The sequence below is a fragment of the Nematolebias whitei genome, chromosome 16 (genome assembly GCF_014905685.2).
Source record: "Nematolebias whitei isolate Nwh7 chromosome 16, NemWhi1, whole genome shotgun sequence".
Taxonomy (NCBI): Eukaryota; Metazoa; Chordata; class Actinopteri; order Cyprinodontiformes; family Rivulidae; genus Nematolebias; species Nematolebias whitei.
The window spans coordinates 17,193,791-17,209,986 of NC_056513.1; the positions used below are offsets into that span (position 1 = coordinate 17,193,791).

At 37.8% G+C, this 16,196-nt stretch overlaps 1 protein-coding gene across 1 annotated transcript in view; it reads right to left on the bottom strand.

Moving 5' to 3' along the window:
• The window catches only part of pnpla6 (patatin-like phospholipase domain containing 6), a 37,305-nt gene that overhangs the window by 20,193 nt on the left and 916 nt on the right, over nt 1–16,196 (bottom strand). The window contains exons 2-17 of the mRNA XM_037689734.1: nt 12,147–12,235; nt 10,761–10,814; nt 9,725–9,812; nt 9,538–9,620; nt 9,343–9,434; nt 9,117–9,257; nt 8,868–9,027; nt 8,002–8,082; nt 7,576–7,704; nt 7,302–7,382; nt 6,184–6,319; nt 5,662–5,733; nt 4,498–4,598; nt 4,053–4,232; nt 422–499; nt 97–302 (exon numbers count right to left, since the gene is read on the bottom strand). Coding sequence (XP_037545662.1) covers nt 97–302; nt 422–499; nt 4,053–4,232; nt 4,498–4,598; nt 5,662–5,733; nt 6,184–6,319; nt 7,302–7,382; nt 7,576–7,704; nt 8,002–8,082; nt 8,868–9,027; nt 9,117–9,257; nt 9,343–9,434; nt 9,538–9,620; nt 9,725–9,812; nt 10,761–10,814; nt 12,147–12,194 — 1,730 coding nt within the window. The 5' untranslated portion in view covers nt 12,195–12,235. The remainder of the gene's footprint in view (nt 1–96; nt 303–421; nt 500–4,052; nt 4,233–4,497; nt 4,599–5,661; nt 5,734–6,183; nt 6,320–7,301; nt 7,383–7,575; nt 7,705–8,001; nt 8,083–8,867; nt 9,028–9,116; nt 9,258–9,342; nt 9,435–9,537; nt 9,621–9,724; nt 9,813–10,760; nt 10,815–12,146; nt 12,236–16,196) is intronic.

Below are 16,196 nucleotides of genomic sequence, written 5' to 3' on the forward strand. Positions count from 1 at the left end.
TTTCATTAGTGTTTGAGACATAAAGCAAACTGTGAAATAAACTCCTTATTAGCTTTATCACAAAGTAATGTTTAGCAGTAAAGATGAAGAACTCACTCATAGAAATCTGACTTTGAGATCTTCAGGTAAGTACAGTCTCGGACCGCCTTTACTGTAAAAATAAGGGGCTCTCCGGTGAGCACAGCGAGCTGGCCTACCATCTCTCCTGGGTGGGTCACAAACAAGCAGACGGCCTCCTGTTTGTCGATCATCCGCTGGTAGACATGCAGGCAACCAGACAGGACAAAGTGCAGACTCGCATCCTTCACAAGTTAAAACAGGCACAAACAAAACAGGAATGAGTGGACATTTGATTTGTTGCATTTTCTGTGAGTAGGTCTGCAGTGAAAGATCAGTTTTCAAAAGGTTTTGCATGAAATACCTGGTCTCCCTGTCTTGCTAAAACAGCTCCAGCTTTTGCATGGTGCAGTGTCACTTTCCCACTTAACAAGGATGGGTCCTGGTTTAAAGACAAATGTTAAAATATCAAATCAAACTGTGATGAATTCTGAAGCAAAGAGAAACACACAGTAGATAAAATGCCTTTGTTACATTAGGATTTGAGGGACAGTTTTCAGCAACTACCTATTTCATCAAAAACCCATCTAGTTCCTCTAACATGGCTGTGAAAGACCTACTGGTGCAACACAAACCCACAGAGCCACAAATTTCAACAAATTACTGCGTATAACTTCCTCCCTGCTACACAGAAATCTTCAAACTTCTGTGCAACTATCAATGATCAAAAATATATAGTAAAAGTATACTCAGTGTGTAAAATGCAGTCAGATACAATAATTACAGTCAGTGGAAAATACATTTTTGGTACTGCCATTTTTTCTGAAAATGTTGTAACGAAGGTACAATCATAAAATAATGTTTACCAAGATAAAAGTTAAGAAATGTAGTACACACTTTTAATTCTCAAGCTTGACAAAAACTGACTAAATAAGTTATTCCTCCTCAGTTATTCAAAGTTTTAAAAAAAGACAACAACCAATAAACTAAAATGTCACAAACTCAGCTAGTTTTAAATAAATAACACAAAACAAAAACAGAGTTTAACCTTACTAGTTCCAAAACAATAAAGGGTAACCAGCAGTGAAGGGCTGCTGGTCAACTGTAATTCAATTCAGTTCAATTCAGAATATTTTATTAATCCCAAAGGGAAATTAAATGTTGTTGTAGCTCATCATCCTGGTTTCATTAATTAAGAGTTGTTATAGGACCCAGCGGGCCTCTCAGTCCTCCTGGGCAGCAGGAGTCAGGACCACCTGAATGTTGGGCAGAACTCCTCCCTGAGCGACGGTCACTCCTCTCAGCAGCTTGTTGAGCTCCTCATCATTGCAGACAGCCAACTGCAGGTGTTAGGGGATTATCCCAGCCTTCTTGTTGTCGTGAGCTGCATTTCCTGCCAGCTCCAGAATCTCGGCAGTCAGTCACTCGAGCACCTCCACCAGACAGACGGAGATGCATCCACGGTACCTCCTTTACAACTCATTTGGGATTTGGGGCTGTATTTGAGGTCATATTTGAGCTGTGAGATGTTAATCAGCTGCTCCAGGTTGTAAAAACCACCTTGTTGTCATGGTTACGCTTCATAACAAATGTCCCAAAAGTTCAAAGTTTTTGATAAAAATCCCGCTGCACAGTATCCGATACCAGAGGAAGTAATCATCTGACAAAAACCATTTAAATCCAGAGAAAGAGGAAATAAAGTTTTCAAAAACAATATTCCAGCATGAATGTAACAGCTACTCCACCATGCAGTCACCTTGAGCGGTGCAACTCTAGAGTTGATCAACAACAGGATTAAGGAGTAGAGCTGTCACTTCTAACCCGAACCCAAAACCCGGCCCGGGACTAGGATTAGGGTCGGTCCGGTCTCAGGCGTTGATGCGGTTTTACGAATCACACAGCACAAATAAAGCTAAATAAGACTGCAGACATAAAATTGTGTTAATCTACTTGTAGAGGAGGATGCAGTAAGTTTATATGTTGAGAGGATGAAGAAAGACAAAAAGAGTGCAGCAGTTGATTAGACTGTGAAGAGATCGGGAACTACGGGCTCGGTTTGGGCCAAATTTATTAGGTCTGAATGCAACTCTCTTAAGGAGCCATAAAAGCACAGGACTTTAGCAGTTTTCTGCTCTGCAGAATTCAGGTGTGCAATGACATGATTTCATAAAGGAACAAGAGTACTGCATACTGCACACTATATGCCTATTGACAAACTATTATATAGCAATACAACAACCTATAGCAATGGCCCAGACAAGCAAAGGCCTGTTATAACATTTGACCTTAATTTGTGACCTTGAACTTGAAAGCTGGCCTGATGAAAGGTGTAGGTGACACATCGTCTAGTGATGATGCATGTGTTTGAAGTTTTGTTAAATTATCTTGAGTGGATCAGAAGTTATGGACCGGACTAGAGAAGGACGGTCGGAGACTACACCATAACACAACCCCACCTTCGACAGGCGTATAAAAACATCAGTAAAGATCTTAGAAAAGCAACAACTGCTGCTTATTACTCTAAGAAAGGTTATACAGCCATTTAAAAAGAATCTGTGGAGTTCATCGTTCTACAGTAAGAACAATTTTTTACAAGTAGAAAACCTTCAAGAAGGTTGCCGGTCTTCTCAGGGAAAAACATCTCATCAGAGAACCTTAATTCAGATTATAATTAATGTTATATTTAATTATATAAAAATAAAAATTGTAAAAATTATATAAAAATTATAATTAATGATAAATAATTAATGTTCTAGAATTGCGTCGCTCAAGGTGGCTGCATGTTGGAGCAGCTCTGTTACTTTCATTCTGAGATTTTGCTTTTGGAAACTTTGATTCCTCTTTTTCTGGATGTAAATCACATTTTTTGGATGATTGTTTCCTCTGGTATCAGATGTTGTGCAGCTGGAAGGATTTTTACTGAAACTTTTTTTTTAGTTTTGGACATTTGTTATGATGCGTAACCATGGCAACAAGGCAGTTTTCTACAACCAACAGCAGCTGATTAACATCTCAAAAGCTCAAATAATATCTCAACTACAGCCCAAAATCTCAAATGAATTGAAAAGGATGTCCTGTGGACGCATTCTCATCTACCTGCCAGCTGTGCTTGAGTGCCTGACCACCGAGATCCTGGAACTAGGAGGAAACACGGCTCATGACAGTGAATGGACAGGATCGTCCCTCGGCACCTACAGTTGTCTGTCCGCAGTGACGAGGAGCTCGGCAGACTGCTGGGAGGAGTGGCCATCGCTCTGGGAGGAGTTCTGCCCGGCATTTGGGAGGTCCTACAACCCGAGGGGAACCGAGAGGCCGGCCAAGTCTGAGTGGACGGATCGGACGGCATCTGCAGCCAGTTTCTTAGGATCCACTGTGGGATGGACCTTTACAAGAGATCTTTCCTGTCAACCATCAGTATCTTTAACATCTCTGAATGAAATGAGGATAACGAGTTACAACAACAAATAATTTCCCTCTGGGATTAATAAAGTATTTTTGAATTGAATTGAATTGAACAAGAACCCAGAAGCCATATTACATCTCAGCTCTGAGCTACTTTTCTCTACACAAAAGAAACAAAACTACTGGAACAGCATCTTTTGGATTTACAGGCCAAAAGTAGAAACCTTTGGTCGTAAGGCACGGTTTACTTAGACAGACTTATTGCTTCTGTGGCGGTTTTAAAAGTTGCTGAATCATTGTGTGGATTTTTTTAATACACACTACTTCTGCATTTTGGCTTGTTTTTAATGAAATTATGAGGTAGTGTGGCGTGTCATGTGTTGTTGTACGTCTGAGTTTGAGATGGCCAAATCTTGGGACCCAATAAGAACTGTATGATTTATTTTTTTCTCAGGTTTTGATGAATATAAATCTACATAACTGAATGAGTTTACTTTACTTTCCATGAGCACTTTTCACACAGAACTTGAGCTTTGCAAGTGTAAGGGCACTTACAGAAAAATAACAGGAATAAAAACAAAAATAAAGCGAACCTCGATCCTCATGAGTCTGAGCACCTCCTTTTGGGCCTCCTCAAACAGAGAAGCACACGATCGGCTGGATAGGGGAGTGACAATGTTGTCAACTGCTGATTCTTCCTCTGGATACAAGTAGATGCCAGAGGGAACTTCATCTACAGTCACCTTCCGCTCACGCTGTTCCTGTGATACTGACTGCAACATTATCAAGACTCGTTACTTATACAGTAAAACTTATGGCAAAACTATTCAAAAAAGAATATTCAAAAACTCAACAACTCTGTTTCAGGCATTTGATAACATATCCAAAACATATATTTTTAACAATTGTAGCTCCTTAAACAATCTTTGTTCTAAAAAAAAAAAAGAAATCACTATAATGTGTTTGTTCCTGCAATTATCTGATTTTATTTCATGGAGTCAAATTCAACTTTATCTCCGTTTAGTAAAATGTACTGACCCGAATAAAGGTGGGAGGTGTGTTGCCATCTTCTGCAGAGACAGAAATCCGTCCTCTCTCGTATGCCATGTCAAAATCTGACCTAGGACCTTTCTGCATAACTGCACAACATGAAGACATCAGTTATTCAGTCTTGAACACACATTTAGGCTATTTTGGATTTATCTTTCTCTTCATCATACAAAAATATTTCATTTTAAGTTTATTTTCATCTTTGGAGAACACCTAAAAGTGCATTGGTCAAAACAAATTAATAGCTGGTCAAAACTCGATCATATACCTACACCCCACAGCTGTTTGTGTTGCACATAAACCTTTCTTCTAAAGATAGCTTCTTTTCAAAGCAATGCTACTGTAAAGATAGGCCTCCAAAAAAAGTCTGTCTTTAAACCATCTAAACTCATCATGTTATGAGCATTTCTGTGGAAAAAAAAAACCCAATCTGAAATCATCAGATTAAATAATTTAATAGCCCTCTTGATATATTGACAACTTCTGGCCCTAAAATGATGCAATAAATTGAGCAATTTAAAGAATGTAATAAAATGTGTCTTTGATTTTTTTTAAAGACATTAATGAATTTGAACGCTCAGTTCATTCTGTAATGCAAACCTTTGTGCTGACTTTAATATCACCTCTGTATTCATTAAATCATAAATCATGTCACAAGAAGTCGCTACCGGTAATTGAAACGATTGCAGCAGAACACTGGTCCGTTAATGGGTTTTGAAATGGAAAACTTATTAGATACTTGTTTTTAAGAGAGAGAGAACTTTATACATCAGACTACAAAGGTCATATTAGAAAGAATCACAGCTCAAATAAAATGATTTGATTAAAAAAAATTAAATAATTTTGTATTGTTAATGAGCATTAAAATCAACCAAACTAAATAGAGCTGAACCTTTCCTTATATAACCTGTTGTTTCTAAGACTAGAAAACTTTTTTTTTATTATTATTGAGAAAGTTAATTGGTAACTAAATTGTCTCTAGATGTGGGTGAATGTGTGAATGGTTGTTTGTCTCTATGTGGCCCTGCGATGGACTGGAGGCCTATCCAGGGAGTACCTCGCCTCTCGAAAAATGACTGCTGGAGATAAGAACCAGCTCCCACAACTCAGAAAGGAGAAGTAGATTAAAAAAAAGGATGGATGTTCCCTCACCGGAAATGTCCACAGGCATCGAGATTGTTCTGCTAAGGTTTGGCACTCCTCCGTCCTTCCCTTGTTCTCCTCCTACAGTGAAAAAAGTGCATCACTTATTGGTCATATATTAAATAAAAACAGAGCAATCACTGACAGAATCCTTGAAAACAATAGAAATCTGCACACAGAAATACACTTTGATCAAAAGTACCCAGTAACTTGTTTCTGTCACTTCTATTTCTATTTAAAGGAACTAAATAGATTTCTTTTTTTTGTTGTTGTTTTGTTCTGATCTAAAATACATGTATGATTAAGTAAATCAGTCTGCTGATATTCGTCTCACTGCTGCAGGTTGGTGTAAAAGCCAAATGTATCTACTGTGAATGGAAAAAAGCAGTAAAGCTAAAAAAAAGAAAACGAAGGAGATGCACTTCATCTGAGCACCAGGAGCATTCAATGGTTCCTTTTCCTGCCCCTCAAGGAAGAGAGAACTTGTCGCCAAGATGTAAAAGTGGCTTCAAATGAGTACTTATAACCTGCCTGGAGCTTCACCCTTAACAGCAGCTTCCCGATGCTCTTCAGTCACAGTCAGGCTGCCAAAGCGCTTCCCGTGGCGGACTGGACTGGTACGAGAAGGGTGCGGAGACTGCGGTGGAAGACGTGACGGCTGCATTTCCTATTAAACCAGCAGAAAATGAACAAACGATTTCCTTCAGGTAAAAGAAAATATTAAGAATTTATTTTAAAATAATTCAAATTTAAACTTCACTGAAATAGTAGGGCTATCAGGGTATGTACCTTGATTTGGTACAAGAGATATGGTTTGGTACAAAAAGAAAAATGAAACGTGTCAAATGCAATATTTAATTAATTTTTTTACAGACAAACTCTCCCAGAAGCAGAGACAAATAAATAAATAAATACCCTGAACAAACCACACTTGTTAGTAGGGAGGGTCTAAAGTAAAATAAAGTCATACTTTTCCAACTTGTTTTATTCAAAATGAACCGTAAATAGTAACCAACTGATCAAAAAAGGTAATACTTAAAAAAAAAGTTTTTTTAATTAAAAAAATAATAATAACTTGAACAAACAAACAGAAAATATTACATTTTATTAAATAAAATGTGCAACTTACCAGCTAGCTGAGTGCTCGTAGGAGAAAATGATGCTCAATATATTAAGTTTAGATTCTAATAAATTATTACAGTACTTTACATTATTAACAAACTATGTCTTGTTTGATGTAATGAATAAATAAAATAAATAATATATTTATCTGCTTCTTTTGTTGTTGATGTGGCTGTTAGCAAAATGCAATAAAATAAAATGTGCGCTCACTCTGAGTGTTCACCTGTCACTGAAGTATTCATCATCTGTTCCCATTAAACCCGTTAAAACGTCTGTACTGAACCATCACAGTACAAATACGTGTACTGTTACGCCCCTAAATATTAGTCAAGCTTATTGATTACTTTTAACTGTTTAGAGCTTTTATTTAGTCATAGAAAACACTCAAACATATCTAGAGCTCATATATGAACAGACATATTAACTGATATATGTGAAAAACATTTACTGTAACTGCATCGAGCTTAAATGTGTATTTATAAAGTATTTTTTTTACCATAAACCTGCCAGGTGTGTGTCAAACTCACATGACTGAAGAGTTCATTGGTCAGCCCCAGGTAGTTGTGCAGAGCCAGAACTGTGACTCTTTGGACACGAACCATAATGATCTGAAGAGACACATAAGAAACTGAATCATTAATGCATCATAATACAATGTAAATATGTCCATTTCAAAAGAACATCACATCTATATGTCGCATGTCCTACTGTAAAACCTAAATTTAAAATTAGACCTTTGAACTCCGTCATATAGTGAGGAAACAAATGCATACAATGAAAAATAAAAAAAACACAACTTACTTGAACTACTCGCACTAGGCTTTCAGGATACTTCTCAAATATAGACAAGAAGGCCTCTACAGGTAAACGGAGAACAGTGGAAACCTCCGCAGCTCGTGCTGACACTGTTCTGTAAGGATTCTGGTGGCCCTGCACACAAAGATCCCATTTTCTGAATCTGAAAGGATTCATAGCAGCGCTCCACATCTAGTCTATAAAACCAGACAGGATGAAAACTAAACATCAGTCTGACTCGAGAGAGGAAAATGTTTAGTGCATCAGCAGATGAACGATGGAATGGAAGGAGGAAAGAATGTGTTAAATTGATTTCTCAAGCATTTACCTTATTTCATATGTTAAATCGTATGAGAATGAGGAAAGTCTTGGGGTGAGGCTAAACATCTCAATGTGTGCAGCTTTGGGAGGGAGACAATAAAAGCAACCTACTGTTATAACATCCAGGATGCTGAGGAGACTGTGGACACTATCTCCAGCATAAACCTCCTTAACAACACTTTCTTTGCCATCCTGGAGGACAAGAATAAAATATTCAGTCTGATTTACATATAAAGTAGATCACGTTTATAGAGGTTTTCTAAATAATAATAATAACTCATTTGGAACACACACATTGATAGAGAGTATCTATGTATCTACCTTACCATCATAATTCAATCTCATTGTCACACAACCTGGGTAGTATATGTTAATTATGTGAGGAGATATATATATATATATATATATATATATATATATATATATATACACACACACACACACACATACATATACACACTATACAGTATATCATGCGCATTTTAGCTTATATTACTACCTTGAAATACTTATTCATTCAAATTCATCCTGCTTGCACTGTTATATTCTACCATGTTGTTGTTTACTCTCTTTAGGACGTTGTAAATATTACAATTACTTTTTCACTTTTGGTACTTTATTTTTTGTACCCTTGTTGCATGCTTTAGTATTTCTTGTTCGTTTGTTCTTTGATGTTTTAGGGAGTCCAATCGGTTCTTCTTATCCCGAGCATTTCATTGTACTGTTAACCCTATGCTAACCTTGCATATGATAAATAAACAACTTGACAACATCACTACCTAAACAAAAAGTCACCATAAGACTTAAAAGCAATTGCAAATCTGGATTTACTGGGTAAAGACAAAACAAGTATGAATAAAATAATTAAGCATGTCTCTTTTCCTACTTGAATTTGTTATTGCTAAATCTCCTACAAATATTAAATTACATGTTCTCAATCAAACTTGAAACCTGAGAGATGAAGGGTATAATAGTACCATTCCAGTAAGGCACAGTTCTAGTTTTCCATCCTGAACCACATAGATGCTGCTGTCAGGCTGGCCTGGCCTGAAGACATACTCTCCTTGCTGGAACTGCAAAAAGACCATATGTTTGCAAAGCTCCAAGAAGAGGGGCTTCTCAAAGTGACCCAGCACGCTACAGTGAGAGACAAACAGGATGAGAAATGAGTGCTACAACTAATGCAGCCTGTTTGTGTGATACTGTAGTCCCTCTGTGTTACCCACCGGACATTTTTGAGCATGTAAAGCACCTCGGAGGGGAGGTGGGAGTTGGCCACATCAAATTCAGTGAGGTCTGCCTCTAGCACAGAGGGAGGGGGCTCTTTAGCTTGAAGGATGGGTACCTCCTTCTTAAAACGCAGGATCCTAAGAAAGTGATGGAGAAAGGTTAAAATAAGAAGGTGAGGGGAGAATGTGGTGGGGAATTTTCTTGGTTGGCAGCAAACTTTACTTTTTGGCAATATTGAGCATTTTCTGCTTCTTCTTCAGGCGAGACCGAGAGGAGGAGGATGTACCCACTAGAGAAGACGTAGACTGCGACACCTATTGAAAATTGGCATTTTCAAATCATTTCAGCATCTCTGTGAGCAAGAGAAACTTAGAATAATGATAGTGGCTTTTTAGTTCCAACCAGCCAGCCACTCACTTTCCGCATTATCTTTCGCCCATAGAACATGACTTTGTCCCTCTTGCGAAAGCGGTATTTGGGCGCCTCCTGAGCCTCCAAGTCTGAAACATAATAAAGGTGTAAACGAGCCAGAAGTACACACAGCCCGTTTTTATGATGGTTGTTAAATCATCAGGGTGGGAAACACATCCCAGCAATTACTGACTTCGTTGTTTGATTCTCCGCAGGATGAAGAAGATGAGGATGGCAATGAGGACGATGGTGATACCTGCACCTATCACCATCCCCACCATCTGAAAGAAAGAACAAAAAGGAAATAAACAGCAACAAATTTGAACCGTATTTTTCGCCCTATAAGTCACGGTGTTTTGTATAATTTGCATGCCCTGCAACTTATACACACAAGCGACTTATTTATGGATTCCCCCCCCCCCCCCCATATTTATAAACCAATTTTTGACTGAGATATGACCGTTTTCATTCAATCTGACTGAAAATATTGAACACTACCATTTTCAGCCGCTAGATGTCAGTCGAGTAGTATGGCATGCCGTATCGCGTAAAAGTGGCTATTAATGACACAATGGACTTGCCATTGTCTGCACCTTCGTTCTACTCGCTGCTTGGAGCAACCAAAATTCAGCTAATTTGGCCATTAAAGTGCATTTATTAAGTAAAAGTTCAACTGAGCCACACCTTTGCTATAAAATTGAGCTAACAATTGTTTTTAGGTGTTTATCTTGTTAAATTTTGATGAAATACGCAGTCACTCGTCCCTCTGCGCGTGCCCGCTTCTGCAAATCGGGTTTTGAAATGCAGCTGATTTGACCATCAAAGTGCATTTATTATGGAAATGTTAGACTCAGACACACCTTTACTATAATTTCAAACAGATAATCGTTAAAGTCCTCCCGTGCACGCTCCCGTGGCCGCCAATTGATTTTGACACAACACCGGCCCACATTTCCAGGTTGTCAGCGGTGACACATAAAAGATGCGACTTATACGGCGAAGCGATGCATTTATGGATTTTCCCACTTTATTAGACATATTTGGACTGATGCGACTTATAGGGCGGTATGACGTTTACGGCGGAAAATATGGTACTATTTAGAGAAAGTAAATGCCAAATAAACTTTTGAATCAAAGCATTTTTAAAAGTATTTGTACTTTTTAGATAATAGTGGAATAAAACTTGCTGTCACTGAAAGTGATTTAGTGACGTTTAACTGCTCACTCACCGTGCTCGTCTGTAGTTCCTCCTCCACAAATGTCTTAAGGTTATCAATTCTGTCCTACAATAAAAATAAAAAAATAAAAATCCATTATTACACTAAAAGTGGAGAAAAACTTTACTTCTACTGCCAGTATGAGAACCATTTCACTGAAATGTGGTTTATGAAGGTAAGGCCTGAAGGTTTGACTTCAGACTGTAAACGAATGTGGAAATTAAATATTTGCCTTCAGAAAGGAACTGGAAATTTAAATGTGTGTGTGTGTGTGTGGGGGGGGGGGGTTAAAGATTTGTTGCATCAAATCTGTAATTTCTTACTTGACGTGTGTGCCTTTTTCAATGTCTGACTTTAATAAAATAAGATCGCCTCACAAAGCTCCACTGTATCAGGAACAACAGACAAGAAAAGGTTGAAACCATTTTCCCCTTTAATCATGATGAAAAAGACCACAATCACAGAACTTTTTCAAACATGAAAGTAAGCGCTCATCAGAGCACTCCCCAGTACAAGGACTGCAGAGATCAGATGACCAAGATACCCATGATTGTTTACTTTGCTTGCATAGTGTATATCTGGCACCAAAACCATCAGATAATATTTAAGTACCAGGTTTTTAAAGCTTTGGCTAACTGCCACCGGCACTGCGTTTTACATCATCAGTGATTATTGTTTAGTGTAGTTATTTATTTTAAAGGTTATTTGGCAGTAAATGCATTAAGCTGGCCAAAGGTAATACTGACGGCCCTAAAGATGGTTAGTGCAGCGTATCTGTGCTGAAGACTTAAAGCAAACAGTGCAGTTCAGTGTAAAGTGCAAACGTAGAAACAGCGAGCATTGTGTTCAGACAATGGATCTGATAAAATGTCATGAGCAAGATGAGAATGTATCAAAACACCATTTGTCTGAAGAACTGGCTAACTGCTAACTTTATTTTAAGAGCAACCTAACCAGTGTGTTTCCATCCAACTGTGAAAGATGCACAGCTGGTTTGTTTTGATGACCTGGTTCAGACCAGATAGTCTGGGCTGCAGAACTCCTTGAAAGTGGCGAGTCACGCGTCAAAACTTAATTATCTAGACTTCTTCCTCCTCTACTGAACTTGAACTCCACTTTAGAAAAGGATAAATAGTTCATAAAGATAGGTTAAAAACAGGATTTTGATTTTATTTTTGCCTTTTTTTTTTACACTTTTCTAACAAGTCTCATTACGCAGTAGAACAAAATTGCTCTTGTGCAGATTTATTGTAGGTTGTGTGGTGCAGTTGGCAGCCTTTATGTTATCAACAAGTCAATTAATTCCCAGAAAACCATAGCTAACTCAGCAATGTGTTTTAGAGGCATTTTGTTCAATAAAAACATGAATTCAAAGTGATTCAAATAAAAATAAAACACCTGTGAAGAGTCTTCTTGGACCTCTTGTTCTGAGGTACTCTGTCCCATTGTAACCTTGTGTCTTCATAAGGATGGTCCATCAAAGGCCACTGAAAAACATATATGTAACATTTAGCATGAAATGCCCCAAAACAAAAACAAAAAAAATGTCATTTTGACTCGTTTCTGTTGTCTTTCACAGAATTGCTTTTTGGTATACCGTCACACCATCATGGCTTATGTAAACTCATAATATAATATAAAATATAATAAACGGAGCTCTTTGCGCAGACTCGTGTTGAAATATTTCAACTAAGCAATCCAGTTTCCATAAACTTGTTAAAATGCTGTTTCTCAGCAAATACAAGTCAAAGTGCCTGAATTATCTCAAGTCCATTCACGCTCCACCTGGTGAAGACAACAGTTTTGTTTCCATAACGTTACTGGTACATCCATGGACAAACGTGTTGAAACTCAACGTGACATGTCAGGCCTTAGACAGGATTAGCTTAACAGTTGCATCACTACTACAGAACCACCTAACAAGACCATTCCTTAAACCTGGATTTTACCAACAAAAATATTTCTTACTCGGGGGAGAAAAGCTGGAGCATCTTACCTTAGACCAGATGGTTTGAAAAACTACTTGTTTCCTTAAATCTGGATGCAACCACTACATTTTACTTCAAATTGCTTTAACTCGTATATGATTAAAGCCTAAAACTGCACCATCTTTCTCTATAAAACAATAGAAGCTTTCTGCATAACCGATTAAAAAAAAAAAAAAAAATCCAGATGGTCTCACCCCTCCTCCGTGTCTACCCCAAAAAGAGATGACCTTCTTTACTGCCTGAACAAAATACCACTCGCATAAGGGATTAGACGAGATATTTAAAAGGCATAAACGCAGGATGAAAAGAAATCAAAGTTGCTAAAGAAAAGTTTGTTTGACAAGTTTTTAGGTGCGGTTTGTTCTTTTACGTGCCAGATTTGTGTTTATAGTGAATCTGCGATACTTCCACTCGGGGAGAATGAAGCCAAAGAAATAATAAAGTGAATCTGCCGAGTATGTCGTACTCAAGGCTGTGCACGAGTGATCGCTAGCTATTTTTATTCTTTGTTGCGCATTCATCTTTTTGACAATTATTGACACAAAACGTAAAATGTTTCGACAGATCACTTCACGTGACATTTTTATGGAAGAGGAGTTTTTCTTTTGATTCAAGATCCAGTAGTCCCTCGTTTATCGCGGGGGATCCGTACCCTGAAGCCCCGTGATAAGTGAAAAACAGCGAAGCAGGAATAAATAAATACATTAGGGCTGAAACGATTCCTCAAAATAATTCAAATACCTCGATTACTAAAAATCCTGGGGGTGAATTTATCTGTCTCAAAGCGTCTTTAAACTATTCAGAGCACTGTGGTCTAGCCGGAAGGTTTTTGTGTTGCACACCGCTACCGTTTCCGTGTATGTGCTAAGTTTGTAGCTATGGAGGGAACGGCCAAAGAGCTCCGAAAACAACAAAAAAACTGTCAAAAGTTTGGCAACGTTTTAGGCTAAACAGAAAAAACATAGCGCAATGCATCCATAGCAAAGAAAAATTGGCGTAACCACAAAGGCACGTCGTCGATGTTGCAGCGTCTGAAGAGACAACACCCGCTGTAGCATCAAACTTGTTCGCAGCTCACAGCAGGTATCATGTTCTCGTTGCAAAATACGTTAACCTACATGTGTGATAATCTGTCATGTTAAAGATATAAAATGAGGCATATTTTTTCTAACGTTACATCTACTGACTAGTCATAGTGGCTACCTGGCAGGGAGTTATCTGGAAGTTGTGCGAGAGGAAAGAAAAATGCAAGACTGGATGAAAGTTTGTTAACGAGAAAAGCAGCAACAGACTGACGGCATGAGCTGAAACGCATTTATTTATTCCTGTACTTCCATCCCAACTTAAACGAGATATTTAGGGTGAATATTTCAAGTGTAAATGTATTTACACTTGTAGGATTTTTTTTTTTTTTCTTCTTGCTTCTGCCGTTTACGACTTGAAAACTATCACTGTCATATTTGTTTATAGTCAAGCAATCAAGACTAAATAATAATACAGTCTGCAGAACTCAATGTACAAACTCAAACTTTACATTAATTACTCAATTTCTATTATTATATTTCTAATATCCCATGAAGTACACTTGAAAATGTATTAAGGCATAACAATGAACAAACAATTTTATTATATTTCTTTTCAGTAAATGGCGGTCATATGTTGGACAGCTTCGTACAAAGAGCTCCAGGAACCAGGATGTTGGGTTGTGCAAGCAGCTGAGTTCACGAACAGCATTTTAAAGATGATCATCACAGACATGCAGCCGCTGTCCGTGGTGGAAATGAAGGCTTCCAGAAGATCATCTCCACCTTCAATCCAAACTTATTTCTCTTCTGTTTATGCATTTTCAAAAAAAAAAAAAAAAAAAAGCAAGAGTTTTGCTAAACCACAGACTTAAAACTGAAATGGAGGTTCAACATGTTATTGCATTTGAAGCAATACGATATTTTAAAAAGAGGAATAAAATGGGTTGTTTACTTAAATGTTCTTTTTCATGTATTTGTATTACTCATAAAACAAGTCATTACTGCAGAACCTGACAAATTTTGTTTTCGATTAATTGCCAGAATAATCTAGTATAGATTACTCGATTACTAAAATTATCGTTTACAACAGCACACGTTTTTTCACCACCTTAAAAAAATAGTAATATCAATAGTGACTGCTGGAGACAGCACCAGCTCCTTGCACCCCTAACAAAGGAACAAGTACATAAAGGAAATGTATGAATAGACTGACAATAATGCAGCCAATCTTTGCAACTGGGAATTTATGGAATGATTATTTGAGTTCTACTTTAATATAAAAAACAAAACCAGTTTAAAATTGTAATTATTTAAACAACCTTCTTTGTCTGTGCAAATTTACAATAACTGTTCCAGTTTGAAATTAGTTACAAAGAACGTTGTTTTGAGTCGAGTTAAAATTTGCACTACATGAAGTTTCTGTCTAGCATCTTCCCAATAAAGTACCAACATGTTAAAGCTCTGTTCCGATACATTTCCTGCTGGAGGCCATCAGTGTCTGGACTGCTGCAGTGATGAAATTCAATCAGTGAAAGGCTGAGGACTGGGTATCAGATTACAGTGGGGTACCCACTAGCCATAAACAAACCACAGAACAGGATGTTACTGTGAAGGACACAGCCTTAAATACATTTCAACAATATCCTTTCAAGCATTTATTCATTTCATAACGCTTTGTTCACCCATTTCCCCTCTCATTAACAAAGAGGCTTAAGATTTCTAGCCAAATTTCTTAGCCATCTTAGCACCAGCAAATTGTTCCCACACCCCCACTATGATAGTGTGCCGTCTGCGAGACTCGGTTTGTTGGTGGCTCCTCAGACTGAAGAAGTCTTTTGGATGAAGGACCAAATGTCTCAGGGGAAAAAAAAAATCAACATCCAGATGACCTGACTGAACATTGCTGGATGTACCCACCATATGATTTTGCCATCTTAATTGCGGAAACCTACATTCTGCAGTTTTAAGAAAAAGAAAAACAAATATTGCCAATTCAGTGAAACTTGTTGCAATATGAAAATCGTTGCTTCAGTGTCGTTTCTACACAACCCAGAGTTTGTTAACAATGCAAGAGAAACAGGCCTGCCTGCAGCCTCGCAGGGATGAATACAGTATTGCTTTCTATCACACACCCTCTTCGCAGGCCTGTTTCCATTGGCTTCTGAAACAATGAAACCGGTGTTGACTTCACAGTCCAGTCCAGTCAGATATAGGGTGACCACCAACACAACCATGTCTGTATTCTGTGATTACACTATCATCAGATTTAACATAAATAGCACCAAACATGTAGATTTCAAAGTTTTTATGAGTTTGACACCGGGATCCTATAGTGCTGTGAGATACTATAATCTTCAACCTGTATACCACATTCACAGTAACTAGTCTTTAGATTACTAACACAAAACCAGACTAAATATTAAAAACAAGGTTTG